We start from the raw sequence: 22,061 nt of genomic DNA, 5'->3' as shown, positions 1-22,061 counted from the left end.
ATCAAGTTTCCTGGAAGGTGACACACTGCAGGGAAAAATGCAGTTCTCCAGGCTGAAACACTGAAACACCAAAATACCTCACCAGCTTGGTCAGGAACAGCTCAGGGCTGCTGTCATCGACAACGTTCTTGAAGTTTCCTCTTTGATTAGAGGAATGAGATTTGCTTCCCATTATCCAAAAAGCACAAATTACCATTACTGTGATAATCATGCTATCGCAGTGATGTATTATTATTGCAATAAATACCGTGGCATTGCCTCAAACCTGGAATCAGAAAGCAGGCTCTCATTCAGGTAAGACCTGGAACTGCACACGATGGTGTATAGACACAAAGCTCAGCCCTTCTCCATTCCCCCTCCAGTCTCTCTAGGACCCCAACTGTTTTCACTTGCTGAAGCCATGGTGGAGACAGCAGCTTAATGGGGGTGGCCAACTTTCTGCGTAGTATTCATGTCACACTTCAAAGCTGCTTGTGTACTGCCAGTAAGGGATGTGCTGCGATCTGGGAGCAGCTGGGCAGGATAAAGCACAAGTGCTATTCCAGCAAAGCCACCCAGGGAACCGAGGAGTGCAGAGAGGCAGGCACTGGGGGGCTCAGGCTGACAGTGGGGTTGGGAAAAGCCCAAAGGGGTTTGAACGGTAGATTATCAGGACGACATAGTAAGTAAACCAGAGAGATTTATGATTCAACTGATATTTATTTGAAATATCAGCACAGATTCCCTTTCCAAATACATTGTGTTTTGGTGGGTGGTTGTCTTGTTACAGGGGATGATGTTTTTTTGGAAAAAAAAATAATGTAGGCAATGTGGAAGTGACCGTGTCTCAGAGAGTGACCTCCTGATTTAGAAAAATGACATAAGCAAATGCAGATCTGAAAATTGTTAACTCCATTTTGCTTTGAAGGGGGGGTATTTAAATCAAAGTAAGGCTGGGATTAGAAAAGCTTCAAGTGGATACCCTTATCTTAATTATTTTAATAGGAATTTGGCATTGAAGTCCCTAAAATGGTCTGGAAAATCTCAGCCATGAGGATGTACTTACAGACACCCAGTGCTATCCCAGACCATGTGTGTGTGTGTGTGTGTGTGTGTGCATTTTAGATGCATTCTGCTATAAGCAATACTGGTTCTTTGCACCTTCCCAGGAGAAGACCAGTGTGTGATCTGAGGCATGAATTCTCCCCTGCACCAGCTGACATGTTGATGGTCAACCTCCCATATAGCTCCATCCTCACATCTAAATATAAATCTGTGCTTGTGTTTTAATGAGCCGCAGCACAACAAAGGCCAGAAAGAGAAGAAAGACACTGAAAGAGAGACACTGCAGCAAGTGAGCTGGGAAGCTAAGTGTCAGCATGGCTCTGGGGAGGATAATACCCATCGATGGGACCTGGGTCATAACCCAACCTCCCCCTTGTACACGTACACGCATGCACACGCACACCAAAAATGTTTGACCCAGAGCCAGCCTCAGCCCTAAAACCCCCCAACTCTCTTTCCATTTAAGTGCTAATTCGTAACAATGCCGTATCCATCCGATAGCTCTAAAATAGCCGGGTAAATGTCTTGTCCTTTTATAGCAGTGGCCCTATTGTAAGCTCTGGCATGTGACAGGTCTGAGAGTGACACAATGAGTGACTTCAAGAGACCGGACAGGGATAAAGACCTGTGTGCGCTGGTGATTTATCCTGCAGCAGCCACCTCTTTCCTGTCTGTCTGTCTGTCTCCTTCTCTCCCTTTCTAAAGCAGCCCACCAGCAAACCAACATGCCTCCAAAGAAGCCTGAACCTAAGAAGGCCGAACCTAAGAAGGAAGAACCCAAACCAGCGCCTAAACCAGCAGAACCAGAACCCAAAAAAGAAGTTGAATTTAACCCAGCTTCTATCAAAGTACGTATCGTTCAACCTGGCATGGGAGGGAGCAGGCTGGTGGGACTTGGGTTGGTGGTCGTTCTGGTGGTGGTGTATTCAATGCTGCGGAATGACATTCTCCAAAAGTAGCTCTTGGTTTTGAGCAGAAAGTGAGCAGAAAAGGCAATTGCCACAGATAGAGTAAGAGTGGGAGCAAAGTCAGTGGGGGATTCTGCTAAACAGAGAAGCTAAAAGCTGAATCTTATTTTATCTGAGTATGTTCAGACCTGTTTGTCCTGTCTTATCCCCAAACTAGCAAATTTTATTGCATGCAAGCTTCACTGACCTCAGTGGGAAACTTATTGCTCCTCTGCAGGCAATATTGCAGGTAGATGCCAGGAAGGCTTGACTGTACTCAGAGCTGACCACTGACTAACCAACGGCCAAGGCTACATTGTAGGCTTGGAGTGGGCTGAGAGCATGGGTTGAATTCATTTCTCTCCGCCTGGAATGCATCACTTTAGTAAACATCACCAGCCTGGGACTTTCTTAAAGTGAGCCAGTGACACCTCCTGTGGTTTTCCAGAAAAGCCTAAATGAATGGCAAAGGAACTATGTGCTTATGTGTGTGTTTTGGAAGGCAGAGAGAAACTTGGGCAAAAATCCAGATTTCCTGAATGACCTGCTGCTTTCAGGTTCTGCCCCAAGGATTCCTCCAAAGGACATGAGCCTTCTCCTCCTCCCTCTCCTTTAGAGAAGTCTCTGCTGGAAAGAGTCACTGCTGATCTCAGCAGGGTTTGCTGAAGACTTCCTCAAATGTGTAAGGACAAGATTGTGTTTCCAAGGCCATTTCAGAAATAGATTTTGAGAGGATTTCGAGTCACTACTTTAATCCTGAGCTGCCTAACTGGCATCACGTTGCCCTTCCAGTGAACCACCCCTTTGACAGGGAACTGCCAATGTTTAGGAAAGACTCAAGGTTTTAAAGCCATGAAGTAGGTAATTCCAGTGAAATGATGCTGGAGATCTGTTTCCCTTTCAAATGCTTTTTTCCATGGGAATTGACCCTTCAGCAGATAACTGAGAGTGACTCTTTTATTTCAAAATAAATTTCTCTCAGAGAATGATAAGGAGAAAGAAATTATATATTCCTATGGAAATGACCATGAAATGGACTATCAAAGAGTGACCTTTTGACTCCTAAAAACTCAATAAGCAAATAAAGATCTAAAAATGACTAGTTCCCCTTTGCTCCTTTTGCACCACATACATTCACAGGCAATGTCAGAGACCCCTGCACGCATCTTTAGGAACAGCTTTCCCATATTGTTTGCACAGTAATTAGGATAGACACTGCAAGACATAGCAGGATTTCTTTGCAAGGCATTGTCCTTTGGGAATTGTCCTTGGGGAAAAGGCATTGCCCTTGGAGAAAAGAAGAGGAGTTTTGCAGAATCTCACAGGTTGCTTTCTCATGGGGATTTGGACCAGACAATGACTGGGTGTAAATCAGCATTATTTTGTTGATTAGTTTAAAGCAGACAGATTCTCTCCTGTTTCTTACAAGAAACTGAGCAACCAACAGGGGAGTCCTGGTGACCATCTGTGTTTAAGGTGAGCCATAGGACATGGGACAAGGCTAGATAATGCCAAAGAGGAAAGCTGACAGAGCTCCACTGCCACCCATGGCACCAGCTCCTCAGAGCTGAGGTGAGGGATGAATGTCTCTGGGACCCTCTCTTGTTAGCTAAAAAAGTAGTTTCACCCTCAGGAAAACACAGAAACTATGTGAGAAAGGGAATAAGTTACTCTGTTTCTTCTGTGTGCCTCCTGACCACACCGCAACGGGTCTCATGGGTGGCTTGTAAATCACGGGCTGCTGAAACTGTTTGCTTCTTCTCTGTGGGACTGACTCCTGCAGCTGGGGATTTCTGACAAAGGAAGCACTGAAAGTGGATTTGTTCTTCCTTGAATCATACAGACCTTGAAAATCTTTCAGTTTAAATACTGGTGAAAAAAAAGCAATCATTTGTAACTATATCAAGAAGAAGTCAGATTACAAGGGATTCAGTCTGGGGCTAGTTTTTAGAATGATGACACCATAGTAAGTGCTGTGCTCTGAGAAGGACTTCCACTGTGACCTTGGGCAAGTGTTACGTGGTGGGATCCAGCTCTCTGCTGACATCTCTGTGCTTAACATTCCTGCACTGTAAAAGGAGGAGGGGGCGATTGCAATAACTTCTCTTAGAGGGCACAGATACCTTCAGCCGGGATGCCATGACATTGTGGTATGAAGGGCAGCTAAATCCAGGAGAGAGATGAGTTGTAAATAAATTAAAAAAGCCCCAAACCCAAACTGGTACCACTTAAAAAATAGTCATGCATCTTTGCAGTCACCACAATTTCAAAATAATCAAAAACATTTTCATCCAAATAGGATTTGAAACCAATTCATTTCTACATTTTTTTTAGACTTACTTACTCTGCACACTTATTCATGCTAATTCTTATTTTTCCCTCCAGCGCAATTTGCAATTATGGACTCTTATCATGTTTTTTTAAGTGCTAAAAAATATGTATTGAGCTGCTAAAAAATAAGTAAATCCAGTACTCCCATGATAACATCTCTTCATCTTTGCAGAGACTATTCCATTATCTACTATATACAAAATTGGACTAGGGAAAGCATTGGTAGATGCACGGTTTAGGTCTGGGTTTCTTTTTTTTTTCCAAAATGTGTAGCAAGGGGAGATGATATTCTCTAGAGAAGTTTTCCTGGGAATTTTTCAATTAAATGTTTTTCATCAAAAACGCTTTTGTCAAAATTGAAGCTATTTGTGCACAAGGGCTGGGTCTGGCAAATATACAGCTTCCTGTTCCATAAACCTAGCTTTGGTGGAGCTCAGGCCATCTGGTGTAGATCAGAATACCTCCCTAGATCATTGTACAACATTTGAAAAAAATGCTTTAATGAGTGTTGAAATTCTCCAAACATCCCATTTCTGCATTCCAGGATGAAACTTGTTCTTGTTTTCATGCAGAAGATAATCTATAGTTAAAAAAAGGCAAGGAAAACAAACTTGTACCAAAACAAAATGTTAAAAATGATCAAAATGCATCTTTTGATGTGAATATCTCAAATTATCAATATTTATTCTCAGACCTTATTGTGCAATTTTGTATTTGGAATTTTTAGACTTTTTTTTAGACACTAAGAAGTCTCAAAACTAAAATATTTCTGTGGAAGAGAAAAGTACTTCTTGTTTCAATTTTCCTGATTGTTATAGTCTGCTGTCTTGATAATGGTCTAAAAGAGCCTTATTTTGCACTCCAGAATCAGATCTTCCCGTTGTCTTTCTCTTGCTGCTTCACAGTCTCAATCTGTATTTGGTCTGTATGGGGATGTCACAGTGGTCTGAATGTGAGGTACATCTCTTTAATTAAATGCAGTTATTCTAAAGTTTTAATGTTACTCACATATACATTCCCACAGAATTTGACCCAATATTTAGAAATTTTCAAAGTAGATTGAGTGTGATCACATGTTGTTTGCAACTCATAGACAAGCGTTTTGGGGTTATTTTGTGTATTTGTTTTTCTGTAAGAGTTTGACTGAGTCCACGAGGAAGTCTTTTTTTAAAGAAGTGTTTCTCTAGAATGGGAAAGCCTCTTTACTTTGGGGAACAGATTGTCCTGAAGAGATTTTGTAGCAAGAAGATTGTCTTTTCCATATATCTAATTCATTTCCACCTGAATGCTGCCTTTTAGCAGGGGGGCACATTTCGCCAGAAATATATTCTGCTTTCCTGAAAAATAGTAAGGCTGATGCAAAACAGGATTCATCTTTTATTGTTACAGACACAGAAAGTGGGACTGACACATCTAGCTTTAACCATTGGAAAGCTGATTATTGATCTTAAACAGATCATCTATAATCAGCAGACAGAAACTCTCTAGAGGTTTATCCCTTGCAACGATGTTAAACACCTATATCAGGATGGATTGAATCACCCTTGGGAGATGCTGATCTGTTGATAAAGGGAGACGAGACAGGTATTTGGGTGGCAACATTTCAGCAGCTAAAGTTAGCCGAGATGACGTGTGCTCAAAGTCCAGTGAGTCCTGGGTACAAAAAGGCCACAGAGAGACAGCTGGCGTATGTGAGGACCTGGAAGGGACATGGCTTACCATATAGAGTTATCCTTAATAACCACATTTTCCCATGTCATCACTTGATATGCTTATTGTAGCAGCATGCAGTAATACAGGTGCCTGGGGAAAAAACAGTCATCGTTTATTTTTGTGGCGTGCTGTGGTCTTGAAGCCATGCAAAACCTGTTCTCCCTGAAAAGCCCTGCAGGCTTCTGAACATCTGCAAGGATATTAAAAAATAAAAGCTTCTTCCCTTTTTCTGCAAGAAAAGATGTAAGAGTATCTGGGATGGGAGCAGCCATGAGGGAAATACGCAGGCATCGTGCAGCACCAGTAAAGATGAGACCCTGTCAGACTTGTCTGCTCAGCTCCAAAGCACTGTGCGTGCCGCAGTGCGATGGCAGGGTCATAGCCAGGCAGACGTGCAGGGGTGCACGTGCGAGCCTCCGCCGCAGCGTGAAGCGGGGCTGAGCAGGGGTCAGGGCGGCTGCCGTCTCGGGAAGGGAAGCAAATGTCTCTTGGGGAGAAGGATTGATTATCAAAGAGAGAAATCCCATTTCAACAACAAATGTCCTGCTAGGTGAGATTGTCAGAGCAGTTTTGGTGCCTTGCTGAAGAATGTATTCTGGGCTGAAGTGACTGAAATTATTATTTTAGAGTAAGCTTCAACATGGGAGAATTGTATATGAGTTAGTAGTGGACATACCTGTGAGGAGGGCTTACATGGGGGAATGAAAAAGCAGGAGTTACTTTGTGGATAAAAAGGATTTTGTTTGTTGGGTAAATGTGTTGCATTAGTGTGCATGAGAGAAAAAAAATGCTCTGTTAAACATGGCTGTATTAAAGAAATTCAGTTTATGGGAGTAATGAATGTGTGTACGAGAGAGGGTGAAGCAGCATATGACACCTTTGTGCCTTTGTGTGTGAGACAGAGGTTTTGTAGTCACATTTTTGAGGAGTTTGTGTGTGCAATCAGTAGCCATGGGGTGTGTGCCCTGATTTCTTTAAGTTTTGTAGCTGCGTGAGAGGTTTTGAATGTACCTCTTATTCAGAGAGAGGAATTTGGCTACATCCCTGACTTCTGGAAGAAGAGAGGGGAGTGTGTGTGTGTGTGTGTGTGTGTGCGTGCGTGCATGTGTAAGGGTGAAGGGTTTTGTAGACAAAAAGGTTTCTTTGTGAATAAGAAAGCTGATGTGTTGGCCCCCTTGAGAGAGATTTTGAGTATGCAAAAGAAGTATTTTATCTGGGTGTGTGAGGGAAACAGGGTATGAGCTCATGGGTGCGCATCTCTTCTGGTGTGCGAGGCTCAGCAGCGGATAACGTTGTAGCTGGCTGGTGGCAGGAGCGTAAGGTCTTTTGCAACATAGGCGCATGGAAAGCATGACACAACAGGGGTTGCACAGGAAAGAGGGGGGCTTTTCTTGCCAGAAAAAGCCATTTGCTGGGCCAAGGTTATGACATCCCAGCACGGGCATGATTTGAATCAGCATATTGAAGAACCCCTTCCCTCTGGTGTAGAGGCAACAGGAGCAGGTTTCTTCAAAGCCTTTCACCAATCTGTTTCACCCCTGCTTTACACCAGGAAAGCACATCTATGTCAACAGTGCATCAGGTAGAAGGTGGTACAGAGTTGTCCCTGAGCTACCCACACAGGGCAGCACAGTACTCAGTGTGGGGACCATTTCTTTGAGTCTCTGAGTAGATGATGACCTGGGACATACTAAAGGCATCCAAACCCATAAGGGCTTGTCTGATTTAGAAGAAGGCCTGTCTGGATATCCCATGCAGTGTAAACACATCATACCCAGCTTGGAAGAAGAAATCATGTTATATTTTAGTAAGATGTGGGTCTTTGCCCACTTTGAAACCTGTTCAGGATGTTAGATCTCATTGAGAGTTTGGCCAAGTCTTCCTTGAGAATGATGTGGGAACTCTTTACACGTGTATATCTAAGCCTCCAAGATCAAGCATCAAGACAGCTGAAGGTGGCCACCATATGCGTTCAACCTCCCAACACCCTCTCGTCTTTCTCTCTCCAACCTATTTTTTCCCTTGGTTTCATTCCTTCCAGGTGCTACATATTCTCATTGTCATCACCATTATTATTATTGGCCTACAGTGCATCTCAGCAGAAATACTTTTAGAGAGCAATTTCCCTCCTGTGCTCACATATTTGAAGGTTTCTGAAGTGGGCAGACACCTGCCAGGTTAAACTGAGCCCATGCTGGGCCTCTTTCTCTCAGTGGTTTCTTCCTGAGCCTTTCAAGCACAGAGAAATTTGAGTAGTGAGTCTTGAGGAGGCCCCAGGCAAGAACAACTAAAAGTTTAGCAAAGACAAGAGACCCCATTGCAAGCTCATGGGAGTCAGCAGGAAATTTTTCCTGTTGCATTTTATGGGATTTGCCTCTGACTCACCATTCTTGCTATGGACCGGTGCTCTGGCAAGGTGTGAGAACTTTTGTAAGCTTATTGTGATTTATTTTTAATTTAGCAAGCGATGAATGCCTCTTAGGTAAGTGCTCAAAAATTCCATTGATCTGGCAAAATATCTTCAGATGCACAGGGACAACTCCCTTTTCAGCATAGTAATTGTATAAACTGCTGTAACTCCAGAGGAAGATTTCAGATGCCATCGATATTAAATACCAGATATCTTTCTTAGGATGGGATGAATCTTTATTTGAAAGTGGAAAAAGCCCAGCCTGGTTTCTAGGGAGGGAACCTAGACATTTAGCTTAGATGAGATGTCTATCTGAGCTGGTTACAGTGAAGAAAAAGGAGCTCTGCCCTGAAACCTTTGGCTGCACACGTTTGAGTTACTATCTCAAGCACAGGATCTTAGTAGGCTATCCAGATAAGTGCAGAAAGTCACTTGAGGTTTGGATTGCAGTGTTAAAAAGTTTCCACAACTAATTAACATGCAACCCACTGCCCTCTTGCACTAGAAAGCTAATGAACCAAAGTGCTCTGATACCCTTGGGATGGGCACAGGAGAAGAAACAGAAAATAATAAAATAGGAGAAATTCCATTCAATTGGAATAACCAGGATAACCAGGGTCCTCTGCCCTGTTCAGCCTACACCAAATAGAAATATGAGGATGAGTGAAGAAGGACAAAGGCTTTTGCATGATCTATTAGCATTTCACATCACTGAGTGTGGCGAGTACTTGTTTTATAGAGTTTAAGGCTGTTTATTCATCTAATCTGACATCCTATATGCAGATTTTGACCCAGATGAGCTCTACTGAGCCCAAAGACTTTGGGTAGGGAAAAAGCATTTTGGGCTCGATGAGAAAGAAAGAAAGAAAGGAAGAAAAAAAGTGGGATTCACCTGCTTATTTCAGGCATCTACCAGTTAGGTATTCAAGGCTGAGCTAGTCTCTTCAGGCTCCCATTACAGTTGCTAAAGAGAAACAGGCAGTTTCAGAAGTTCATTTATTTCACCCAAAGATGAGCATCTAAGGTAGATTGAATAAAGCAGTGGTAGAGAAGAGGGCCCGCTGAAGAGCAGGGGCACTCAAGCCATGATCTGGATGCAGTGAAGAGCCCTGGCAGTTCACTTTTGTGCCCCAGCTAACCAGAACTGCAAATACTTGGTGTTCAGCAGTAGAGCACTGCCAGAGCTGGACTGTGCCTGAATGCAAGCCAGTAAAACTACCTGGGTTGTACGGTGCAGTATACAGCTCCACTGGTTTGCATTTCCACCAGTCTGGGGACTTTTCCACAGTATAGAACATTGGCTGCTGAATGTTAGCGGTTCTGCCCGAGGCCCTACTCTAAAAGAAATGATGGACCTACTCCAAAATCCTGGCTCTGGACTGACCATGGACGAGACCTGAGCAATCTCTACCATGTCTGAAAGAAAATCCCGCATCCTCCCCATCCGTCATCCCCTCAAAGCTGGGGGGAATCCAACTTCAGTAGCCTGTGGTCCTTCCTAGGAAAAACTTGACCTGAGGATTTCAGGTCATAACGGGCAGCAGTTGCTTTGGGTGGGAACTGGAAGAGGAACATCCTCCTGGAGAGATCCCCCTCCCAATTCAGGACAGCTAAAGTCTGAGGCATGGCACTTTTCCTCCATAAATGGTGCTTTCTCCTGCCCTGCCTCATGCCCTCTGCGTAGCGGGGGGTGCAGAGGTCTGACGTTGCACACACACAAGCATGCACGGGGAGGGGAAGCTCAGCTGGAGGATGCTGTCAGGGCTGTCAGCACAGTCTCTATTCCCTCTCCAAAGCCTCCCCACTTGCGAGAGGCTGTTGTATGCAGCTACCACAGGTATTTCTCAGGAGTCGGTGGCTGAGACATGCTGCCTTGCACATAAAAATCAGGTGATGGTCGAGCTTATAATGCCTCATTAGCAATTTTCTTCAGTGCTTCTGGCTGGACCCCAGAGATAAGTATCATTAAAATGCCTTGCTGTCACAGCACGGTCCTAAAGGCAGCTATGCTCTTTTATTCTCTCCTGTATTTATCATGCTCCATGTCACCCTGGAAGCACAGGACATTCCCAGCCAGGCTGGCCATTGTGGGGCAGCTTTTAATAACGGAGAGAACACCTTTCCCCCTCCTGTCCCTTCCTTTGGAGCAGATGGCTCCAGGTTGACATGAATTTGGCAGGCTTGCTTGACAGAAATAAATCAGTGCCTGATAATGTAAAGGGTATTTCAGCATTAGGAAATAACCTGTAGCCTTGACCCAGTGAAATGTTTAATCAGAAGAGGGGATGTGGGATGACTCAAGTCCCTGGGGCTGTAGCATCCCGAAGGGATGCAGGCCAGGATGCAGAGTGGCGAAGAAATAGTAAGATGTTGAGCAAGCTTGCATTAAAACACAGCAAAAGGGTTTCTTTGTGGTATATTCCACTCATTCTTAGGGCCAAAACCGAATAGCACTGGAAATCGAAGGAGCTTTCCAGATGAATTTTCTGGGCCAACTTCTGAAAGTCTGGCTATCTTTGTATATCTCTCTTGTTCGCAGAGCTGGGTGACATTTCTTGTAAAAATACTTTTTGGGGAGACTTGAAAAGTGCAGTTTGGTGGTACCAGAATGTTTTGCAAATAGATTTTGCAAAGACTTTCCAAAAAAATCTGAAAAGGATAAAGAAAATTACCAGTTTCAGCTTTTTTTAGTTAATTCTCTGTTTAGATTTTTTTTGATCTGAAGCAGCTATTAATTTTGGAGGATTCTTTCCTTCTTATATAAAAAAATACCCAGAAATTTTAAATGGTTGAAATTACTTCAATTTGGGCAAAAGAGAACATTTTGACTGATCTGGAACAATTTTTCTCCCTCATTTCCAACTAAAACTGTCATCAAGTAGAACACAAAACCGAAACCTGTTTTCATTCTTAATCAAAATGACTTTTTCCCCGAAAATTTGGAAATTGCTCAGTGGCACCCTAAGATACATAGTAGTATGATTTAAAAAAAAAAATAAATAATTTTTCTGGACAGTTTCCCCTTCCGAGTCTTTGTTATGCAGCTGCCAAAAAATAACTTTTCTGCAATGTCTGATGTCTGTGGCACAGGAACGTACAAAACAAAACCTGTAAACAGCTCAGCTTGGTCTGAGGGATGTAGAGATCACAACCTGTCAAGTTTCATTTGCTCTTTTTTAGTTGAAAGAACTCAGGGTTGCAGCAGTACTGAATCCTCAGGCCCTGGAACATTTAAAGTGAAATGTGCAGCTTTCTGAGTCTGCTGAGAGGCAGGAGTGCAGCGGGATTTTTCTGAACGTGACTTTCCTTAGTGTCTCATGGAAAAAATACAATTTCTGTCGAGGGTCTTAAACACCATCAACTGTATTTCCCTAATACAGGAGAAAAGGCTGTGGCACTGGGTAAACCCAGCCCAAGGGTAGCCCAGCTTTACTGAGTCATTTGAAATCATCAAAAGTAAGGTTCTCTGTAAACGTGTCTAGGGGGCTTTTTCATCTCCCTCTACATTTCCCTTTGTACCCCTGCATGTTTCACGAATTTATTTGTCTCCCCTGATATTTATACACCCCCCGTCTCTGCAGTATTTCCCAGCCTGCTTTTCATTTCTGCGTGAAGATTGTGCAAATTGTGCAAAGCAAAGAATTGTGCAAAAGCAAAGAGTTGGTTTGAAAGGGTTTGCACTGCTCTCAGCAGGGCGATTTCAATGCAGTTATTATTTTCCCGGTTCATTTTCTCTTTTCAGTCATTATCTCAGACAAACTAGGACACAAGAGATTGTTTATTTCTGCTTTGCCACTGAATGAACTTTGCAGCTTTTCAAAAAAGGGGGGGATAAGAGAATAACAAATAAGCCCTGTTTTGACAGTTTCTGGGGTTTTCAAGTGGCCCTGCAGCAGGTCCTGACCTAGAAAGCTCTTATGGTAACACACCCTGCCATGGAAATTTATCTTCTGAGATCTCAACCAACATGTTTGTCTGCTTCTCCGGCACGTGGTGTGGATGTGGCCTCTGTAGGCTTGTTTGCATTGCTGTAGTTCTGCGTAAGGTAGGGTTTTTTTGATTTAGAGATGGGGAAGTAAGCAACATATCAGTGTGGAGATCTCGTGCTATGGGTGTGTGTGCCCAAGGTGGGAAGCAAGTGAGAGCTGCCCGACCCGCAGCCTTACCATCGTCCCTCCAGCCAGTGCCTCCCAGCCTTGCCTTTTCCTTTTCCTCTCTCCAGTCTGCCCCTTGATGAGCAGGGAGTTATTAAAAGCACACTCTGGATACGGAGCAGCTCTGTAATAAGATCTGCATTTCTCACATAGCTGCTAAACCTCAATCAATATGGTTTTAATCGCCATTTGTGTAACGTGCAATAACTATTAAATTTAAATTAAATGCACAGCTCAGAGTATGCAGAAGGCCCTGGCCAAAGTGCTAACTTTTCCCAAGTTGCTGGAAAGCTGGACTGTAGAGACAGAGTATTTATTCCTCCTGTAAACCAGTTGAATCTTAACTTGGAGAAGGGGAAAAAATGTTGAGAGTAGCTGTAGGAGGGATGGGGGTGGAGGGGAACAGTGGCTCTTAATAGAAACAGAAACTTTGGGTTTCCCCTAACTTTTGCAAAGACATTAGTGTTTGGACAGAGGTGCCTGGGTGCACTTTTCCCTGGTGTCTGTGCTGACACGATGGAAAAAGGCTTTAGTGGGTGTTTCCTGCATGGAGCAGAGTCACACAGGTCGTGAGTTGGATCGGGACGTGACTCAGAGCCAGATAATGATGTGCTGCCTTCCCTCCTGGTCCTGCACCCCACCCCTTCTTAGGGACAGGCTGGGTACCAAGCTGTCACCAAGTCCTTGCCATGCTGGCTCAGGGCAATGCATCTCCATATGAAAAACATTCCCAAGTGAAAGAGCCCTCCAGCTTTGATGTGCAAGCCCCAATGGTGACCTTGGGAGCAGTCGCCTTGGGTAAAGACCTATCTCTGCACTTACATGCTCCAGCAGCAAAATGGGGACAGCGATAATTATAGCTCTGAGATGGGCTTTCATGAAGGGTTTTGATGTGTTAGAAGAGTAAGGCTGATATAAATACCTAAAAGCTACTTCGGAGCAGTTCCCCTCAGCAGAGTGAAAAGGCAGAGTGTATCTACACTGATTTTCAGGCAGATGGGTGCAGAACCAGTTAGCTCTGCACCAAGACCAGGAGAATGGGAAGAGCTCCTGCTGCCTCTCTATGCACATGGCTCCAGCCGATGAGACCTGCCCACCTTGCTGCACAGGCTCTGGGACTTTGGGTCCGAAATCATCCCAGCCTCTCCTAAAGCTGTAGTGGCACTGAATGGTCTCAAACTATGGGGCTTTCTGACATTAGACTAATAGTGAGCTCCTCCACCTCTGTCTTCTTTCCTCCCCCAGCCCAACGGCTGATCGCTTGCTTAGACTTTGTTGTAAGGTTTCCAAGTGGCAAAAGGATTGGTTAAAGCCCAGGTATTATTAAAAACAGCAACAACAAAGCAATGTCAAAGCGTATTTCCTAATAATTTTTCCTATATATATATATGTATGTATAAAATTATCATACGCTGGCCAGTGTAAAGAAGTGGAAAGAAATATGGGAAAGGAAATGGATGTAATATTAGTAGAGGGGCAATGCCAATATAATCTCTAGAATGTTTTTTTTTTCCCCTCCTAAGCAAATTTCCTTCTTGAATTTAATTTCATGTCTCATTGTATGCATGCATCTTAGATGGCATTGTTCCCTCCCCTGTCCTATCTGCAACCTGAATCCTAAAAAAGCAGACAGGGAGAAGAGGGACTCAACTAAATTTAAACTGAAATCATCATGCTATGCTCAGGGTATGCGGTCAGCTTGCAGCCCAGCTCTCTTCGATGAGATAGCTGCTTCCCAGAATCCCAGCCATAGCCAGGGAACTGGGTGCTGCTGCCACTAACAACAGGGATCAGGAGAGCTTTAGTAGCTTTTGCTTGTGAATGCTGTTCACCTCACAGATTGATTCCCACAGGGGGTCAATCAGCATAGCCCCCTCCACTCACGCGTGCATCCATGCTGATCTATCCCAGCTGAATACCTGCATCCTACTTTTCCAAAGATCTGTGTTCTACATCCAAAAGATCCTAGCCTCTAGATTTAAAAGGATCAGTCCAGATTTACACTGGTCCTTTATAAACCATCATCTCTCACTTCTGGTTTCTCTGGCTGGCTTGGGGGTTAATGTGTGTGTGTGGTTGTGAATGTGAGTTGTGCATACAATATATATTAGGAAGAAATTCTTTACTGTGAGGGGGTGGTGAGACACTGGAACAGGTTGCCCAGAGAAGTTGTGGATGCCCCATCCCTGGAACTGTTCATGTTGGATGGGGCTTTGAGCAACTGATCTAGTGGAAGGTGTCCCTGCCCATGGCAGGGGTGTTGGACTAGATGATCTGTAAGGTCCCTTCCAACCCAAACCATTCTATGATTCTATGCTATATATATGTAGTAAGTATATATATATATATATATATATATATATATAAAAATACATAGTATGTGCATGTGTGCATAGATGTGTGTAGGACAGAAATTTGATTGTACAGTTACGTATGTTCATACGTAAATATGAATCAATACACACATATATACAGATGAGCAAACATTTACACCCATGCATACACCCCTGTGCAGTTTGTTTTCTTTATCCAAATGCCCGGTGCATGTGTAAGCGCACACTGTACCCATGCAACGTGCCTGGATGGCCACCTTGGGGACCAGTGCCCCCTCCCAGCCCTCCAACAGGTGCAGGAGACCCGAACCCTACAGCCCATCCTGCCGAGATCGCTCCAGGAAGGAAGGTGGCACTCACCCCACAACCCGGCCGGAGCCAGCCCAGCCTCCAGCCTGCAAGAACTGCTCTGCTCCAGCAAATTTACGCATCCAAAGCCCAGAATAGAAACAGTGACAATCCATCGATTGTGTTTTCTGGGAAGCAACGGAACATCGCAGCCACCAGGCAGACGCAGCTGAAAAATCTCCTGCAAGAAGTCTGCTCCTATGAACGATCTTAGAAAAACAAACCGGTTTATAACCCACCCAGCCTTAAAAAAACAGCAACAGGGAGCAAGGAAATAAAAAAAAGGCATCATTGAGAAGCCAGCTATGGTTAAGAACGGCCTGACAATAACTGCTGAGTGCTTGGGGGAAAAAAAAAGGAAATAAAAGAAGAAAAAAAAAAGAAGAAAAAAAGAAGATAGAATGTTGGTAAGGAAAATAGCTCAAACTTTTCAGTGTTTGTGGTTAGTGCTGACTAGTAGGTAACAGTCACAGCCTGGCAGGGGGTAAAAATGTTCTCTCTTTGATTTAATGGCTGCAAAAAGACCCCCCCCCCCCTCCAAAATGCACCCCCCTCTGTCCAGAAATGAAATGTCATTGAATGCCATGCTGCTTGGTGACAGCACTTTATAAACACGGCAACTGAATCTGCCTCCAACATCCTTGCGTATGATGGCAGAAGCTGGCTGTAATGACTGCAAAAGGGCATTGAGAACCGAGGCTGCGGGACATGCACAGACCTTGTGGGTCTTGGAAGAAACTTGTTTTTCAGTGTCACCTTGCAGGTTCCGCTGCAAGGCCTGGAGAAAACTGTCATGGGTCAGAGCACTTGTCAATATGATCAGGTTTTGGACATTGACAGCGTTGTAAGCAGATTGCAAAAAAACCAAAACAAAACTCTGAAATGTCAGCTCCAATTGTGGTTGTAGGAAAGTTCAGATTTGGCTTCTTTCTACATAAATAAATAAACTTCTAAATCAAGCAAAGGACCCCAGCAGGCTGAACTGAAAGGAAAAACTCGTGGTGGTGGCAGGGAGAGGGAAAAGGTTTCTCCTTCTTTTTTTTTCCCCATCGGAATTCGAAATTTCAATAAAAGGGCAGGACTTAAAATTTCTGTCCTCTTGACCAACCTCCCAGCTGGGGCTCAGCTTTTCAGACTTGAGCCCCCTGGTGATGCTGGGGACGGGCAGGAACATCCAGTACAGCTGCGGTTACATAGCGAGATCAGAGCCCACTGTTTTTCAGCTCACAATGAATAACGTCCTGCTTTGGAAAATAATTTTAAAAAACAGCTAAAAACAACCCCCAGAGTATGAAGTATGGCAGATATTAGTTTGTGCTCGTGGATTTTCTATGGGGAAGTTTTGGCCCATTTGAAACTGGGGCTGGGTTACAGTGTGATTATTTTGGGAGCGGCATGTGCGCTCTGCCTGCCAGCTTCGTGTAACAAAAGCAGAGCTCTCCTCGTTGCCAGCACATTATCATGGTGACTCTTTGGCAGCTTAATCCTGTCTTTTTTCAAGACAGTTGCAGGGCAAGGGGTGTGATATTTTAAAGGGGTCCAGCTACTGTTTGATTGTGCAGGAGCTGCAAGTGCACAAGGATGGACTGGATTTGCTGGGGGCTGGTAGCTGGCATCATCCCATCCCTGGGAGGGCTTGGGGTGGTGATGGCTGCAATGCCAATGATGGAGAAAAATAACACCTTTGGGACAGAGCTGGGGAGAGTGATGTTTGCATCATGTTGCACAGTGTGGAGTTGTGTCTGGGTATGTCTGGGAAAACCTTAATATTTTCTACCAGGACACTGAAGCTCTTTTGTGTGTATTGCTGGGCTGCAAAACACTGTCAGACTAGACCTTGAAGGAAGAAAAGCAAGGTAGATGGTTGTGGTGACTGGTGCTGCTGGTGGAGGTACTTTGCCAAGGTGTTTCGTTTCTCAGGGGACCTCGCTGTGTACGAGCAAGACCTTCAGCTTCCACATCCAAAACCAACTCCTTTGCTTCCAGGAGATTTTTGCTTTACAGACGCCTTTCTGCTACGTCTTTCCTGAGACCCATCAAACTCATTTCATTTGGGCCAACTAAATGCCTCATATGGTCTCATTCACTACTAGCATGACTGGCACGTCAATCAGCAACCTAGGGGAGTTACACAACTGTGTCATCTGAGAGCAAAATTAGTTCAGCAAAGGGTGGTTGTTTTTAGGCTTGGTGGGGGAATTAAAATATTAGAAGAAACCAGCTTGAATTTTCAGGAGGAGGTTTCAGCAACACACAAAAAAGCCACAAAAATTCTTTTTTGGCAACTCAAAATGGATTTGTTCAGCCCAAAAAGAATTGTTTTGGTAGGGTTTGGAGTGACCTAATGTGGGGGAGTGGGATTCTTTAAGTCAATTTTACGTGAAATATGCCATTTCAATAGAAAAATATTTGAATTTAAAATAAAAGAAGAAAAGAAAAAGCCACCAGTATTTACAAGACAAAACATTTTATTTTGGAAATGAAAGACAAAGAGAAAGGCTTTTATGTCAAAATAATAGGTGTAATAATAATAATAATAATGCCTCGGGTTTTTTCTTACTTAAGCTGTTTACCAAATTAAATACAGAAGTGTTTCACTTTTCCTTGCCACTTTCCAACACATCATATCCACCAAATATATTATCTGGTGACTAATTTCCTGTCTTGTTTGAGACCTTCCATCTTAAGGTGATCACACTGCAAGGGGTGCAAGTGCAATGCTGTCCCATAATCATGTGTGGAATGGTGGAGTCCATCTGTCCCCATGCATGTGGATTGAGAGATGGGCCTTTTGCCTTCTTTGCACCCACTTACCAGGAGGTTTGAGGGCCTGAAGCCCCTAGGAAGTGTTGTGATGTGGTTCACAAGCTGTATCCTTGGGGCTCTTCTCTTCTCTGCTAGAGACCCAACCCATGAGCTATTGTCTACTTCAAGCAGACAGCACAGGCAATGTCTGACCTCTCCTACACCCCAGGCTCCCCTCCAGGATTTAACAGAGGGTATTTTTTAGGTTTTATAATTTCTTCCATGGTTGCGAACATCTGAACAAACATCTGCTGGTGAGGCTGGTGAAGGGGGGGAGTTGCAGAGAAGGCAGGAAGCCAGCTGTCAATAAATGGTTGGAGAATCCAAACCCATGTTGCTACAGGGAGAACAGTCAGTCTACAAAGTGTTTTATATTTCTGGTGCTGGCCGTTGCCAGAAGCTGTCTCAGTTCGCCAAAGTGGCTGTGTCATTCTCCTGTTGAGGCTCTGGAATTTCCCTTTGTACTCCTGAAAGTTGTGGCAACACATTCCCCATCCAAGAAAGGGAGCTATCAATCTATAGGCTACTACCAGAGTTGGAAAAGCACAGTGATTGAAAAGCACACTGCTCCTTACGAGAAAGCAACGCTTGCTTTCTTGTAAATACCTTCAAGAAGGTATTTACAAGAAAGTAAGATGCAAGGGGATGTGAAAGCCTGCCAGGGGACTGCCACCCAGCGCTCTAGCCGAGGCTGAGGATGCAGAGCATCAGCACCAAAGGTGAGGCTGCTTTGAGTTGCCACGTGCTTGGACAAGCTTCCTGCAAAGTGCAAAACTGAACCTGTGCCCTGTAGACATATCGGGCTGTAGTTCCTCACTCAGTGGGGATTCAGAGCACAATAGTATGGCTGAGCAGATTTAGCCTGAGGTATTGAGGTTCAGGATTGTGTTGTATTTCTTTCCTTGGGGTAGGAATCTCATGGTTTCCCCACATCTATTTCTCCATCAGGCTGCACCACTGATCTCATGTCTCTCCACAGTCCTTCACCACTCCATAACCTTTAGTGCTATGCACCTGCCTCAGCTCTCCCCCTCTCCAGCTCTGTCGCCACCTGGGAGCATCCCATGGAGCGACTCTGAGACCCAAACCAGTGCTTCCTAACCCCAAACCAGATACCACTCCTTCACACAAGGCTTTTGCACTCAATTCTTGAAGGACTAGGTGAATCAAAAGTCACAACATGGCAGAACTCATCCAGATGTTCCAAAATAAAGTAGGGACCTGGAAGCCATAAAGTCTGCTGAAGTTACAGTAGGAGCAGTGGTGATATACTGCTGTAATTTTTCAGCTCTCAGGAAACCCAGATAGAAGAAAGATTTGAGGTGACCATCTTCTGGTGAAAAAGAGTGCAGGCTGGAGAAAAAAGTGTTTATGTGTTTCCTTATGTAGCAGCATCCTCTTCATGACCTTGACAAAGACTTTGCCTCAGTTTCCTTCTCTTGAAATACATATCTTTTTAAAGAAAGGCTTCACCAATTCAGCTGAAAATAATGGTTGATTTCTATTTTCACCTCACTTTCATTACCAGTATAGTTAGGTATTGTAAAAGGTCAACAATTCCATTCTCTATTTGACTCCTGAACAATATATTTTCTGCCATTCCGAAATGATGTGTCATTTCAGTCCAACTTGAAATAAGTTTTCTTCTGAAAACATTGGGGACCAAACATAAAACTGAAAACATAGAGTATCATTAGAGTTTCATGGTTGGGTTTCTATTCCACAAATGTTCATTATATTTTAGCTGTTCCCCATGAAGACCAGGTGGAGCATCTTGTACTGTCACAGCTCATATACTAGTCAAACGTCTGTATGTTGTACTGTGCCTTCCCTCCCATCAGACCATGAGCTGAGTAGAAATAATGAGGAAAGTCCTTAGGACTTTAGTCCTTGGGAGCTAAATGTACATGTACCAAAAGAATTTCAGAAGACAGAGGAGATGAGCGATCAGGTGTGACTATCAAACCACAGCAAGGGATGGAGCTGTATAAGACTTGACCATGAGTCAAGGTTTCCCCATGGGCAGTGGAGGAGTTTATGTACATCATAATTGCTCTACGCACAAAGTGATGGGAGAGGGGATGACGGGGATGATGTGTATTAATAGGTTTAAAAAGGTCTTAGTGGAAAAAACCCACATGCTCATGAAATACAAATGTAACCTCAACACAACGATACTGATCTTGATGGCCTTCTGGGCCTCTTTCCATCTGCTGCACTTCTGCCTCCTAAATCGGTCTCCCAAGAGCACAATAAAAAAAAACCCAAAACCTTCTCCTTCTCCAAAACTAACCCAGACATAGCTAAGTGAAAACCTTGCTGCTCGTATTAGGATTTCTCAGTGTACTATGAAACAAGAAGAATATTGTTTCTTTTCTGGAGAGGCTCCTTCCTTGCATTGTCTAAATGCTTCCCCCCAGATAACCTCTTGACTGCTGGTTAGCAACAGTTTTATTAATAGGACTTATTTCAGACTTAGTTCTGCCTGACTTATCGTGCACAGAGTTATGGGCTTGATTGAGATACTATGGGTTTATAAAAAAATTCCCTGAGATATGAAGCTGTGAATGACGTTAACAGCACTAAGGGCTGCGTGCATCCCCCCTGGTGTCTCTGGGACAAAACCAGCTTAATGCCGTTGTTTAGGCAAAGAGGACAATAGCATTAGGGCTACAGCTGATGCCACTGGTGACCAGGTGATGGTCCCCTAAAGCCAAGATTGCTAAAATGGCAGGAAAGCTGGCATAACACTTCCTGTTTGTTATGGAAAGATTTTAATTCAGACGTCTGGTGTCTTCAAAGAACATGCAGCCCAGTCTACACATCAGGGCAGGAGACAAATGGAAAGAGATTAGCAGTCAGCAGCTCTGTCTCTCATATGGATTTGTACCAAATACCACCACTGTGAGCCTTGGTGCTGTGGATGCTTGGCACTCATAGGAATGTCCTTGCTTTAAAACCTCAGTTGCCAACAGAAAAAATGCCAGGGGAAACTCAATTCTTCTGAAGTGCCAGTATATTTAAAACAAACAAACAAACAAAACCCCAAGGGAAATCATCCTAGTCTGCTTCAAAGGAACTGGAGAATGTAAAGCCTTATCTGCAAAAGCAAATTCACATTAAGCCTGTGAGTAGGTTTTGCAGCCTCCAGCTTTGGGTGATGAGGGCTGCTCTGCTGACCGAGCTCTGTGAAGTGTGGGGTGATGCTGGTGTGCAGTGGTGTAAGAGCCTCGGGGCAGGAGTGGGTCTGGGCATCAGAGATACCACTGGGGGCTTTCATTCCCTTGGATGCCCCCTGCATTAGAGCAGCAGACACAGAGCTGCCTCAGAGCATGGATATGGGTCACTGTTTGTGGCTGCAATGCATTAGGACTCATTTGCCCACTGCTTGGCTTAGCCTGACCCCATTTTTACAGCCTATCCTATGGATCCCTCCTGCCTGGGGTCTCTGGGGCAGTCCTCATGGACAGCTCCACCCTTGCTTTTGGTACACGGAGATGGCTTTGGTTTTGTGTGCTCCACACTATTCTGAGGGAGAGGGGAGGGAAAACAAAATCCCAGCTGTCTTCAGTCTAAACATAGCCCAGAGTTCATTCCATCCATCTTCAGTGATACCTTGTGGCTGGGTAAATGATGACTCGCCTTTCCCTACAACTCCATGGTGGTATGTGCTGAGAGGGGAGAAAATAGCAGCAGCCACCACCCACACATCTCTACAGCTTTCCTGAGAGCAAGCCATGGCTGGGTGGTAGGTCTAGTCAAACCATCTGCCACCGCCTTGCCAGCTGTCATACATGGTCCTCCAGCTCTGGGTGGTGTTTTTATAGGGGCCATGATTAGAGGTGAGGCACGCTCAGCCCTTCAGCTCAAACCTTCCCTTTGATCCAGCCGTGGGAATTTACAGCCATCCTTTTTCGCTCTGGCACAGTTTCTCCTGATCTGCAGTCTGCCAAAGGGCTAGCTCACGCTTTCTGGG

The 22,061-nt window shown here is 44.2% G+C and overlaps 1 protein-coding gene across 1 annotated transcript in view; it reads left to right on the top strand.

Moving 5' to 3' along the window:
- Positions 1-1,769: 1,769 nt before the first annotated feature.
- The window catches only part of MYL3 (myosin light chain 3), a 37,274-nt gene continuing 16,982 nt past the window's right edge, over positions 1,770-22,061 (top strand). The window contains exon 1 of the mRNA XM_072851568.1: positions 1,770-1,892. Within this exon, the coding sequence (XP_072707669.1) occupies positions 1,770-1,892 (123 nt within the window). The remainder of the gene's footprint in view (positions 1,893-22,061) is intronic.

Source organism: Ciconia boyciana, chromosome 2 (assembly GCF_034638445.1).
Source record: "Ciconia boyciana chromosome 2, ASM3463844v1, whole genome shotgun sequence".
NCBI classification, from domain to species: Eukaryota; Metazoa; Chordata; class Aves; order Ciconiiformes; family Ciconiidae; genus Ciconia; species Ciconia boyciana.
Note: the sequence above shows the minus strand (reverse complement) of the source record. Positions and strands in the feature narration are given on the sequence as shown.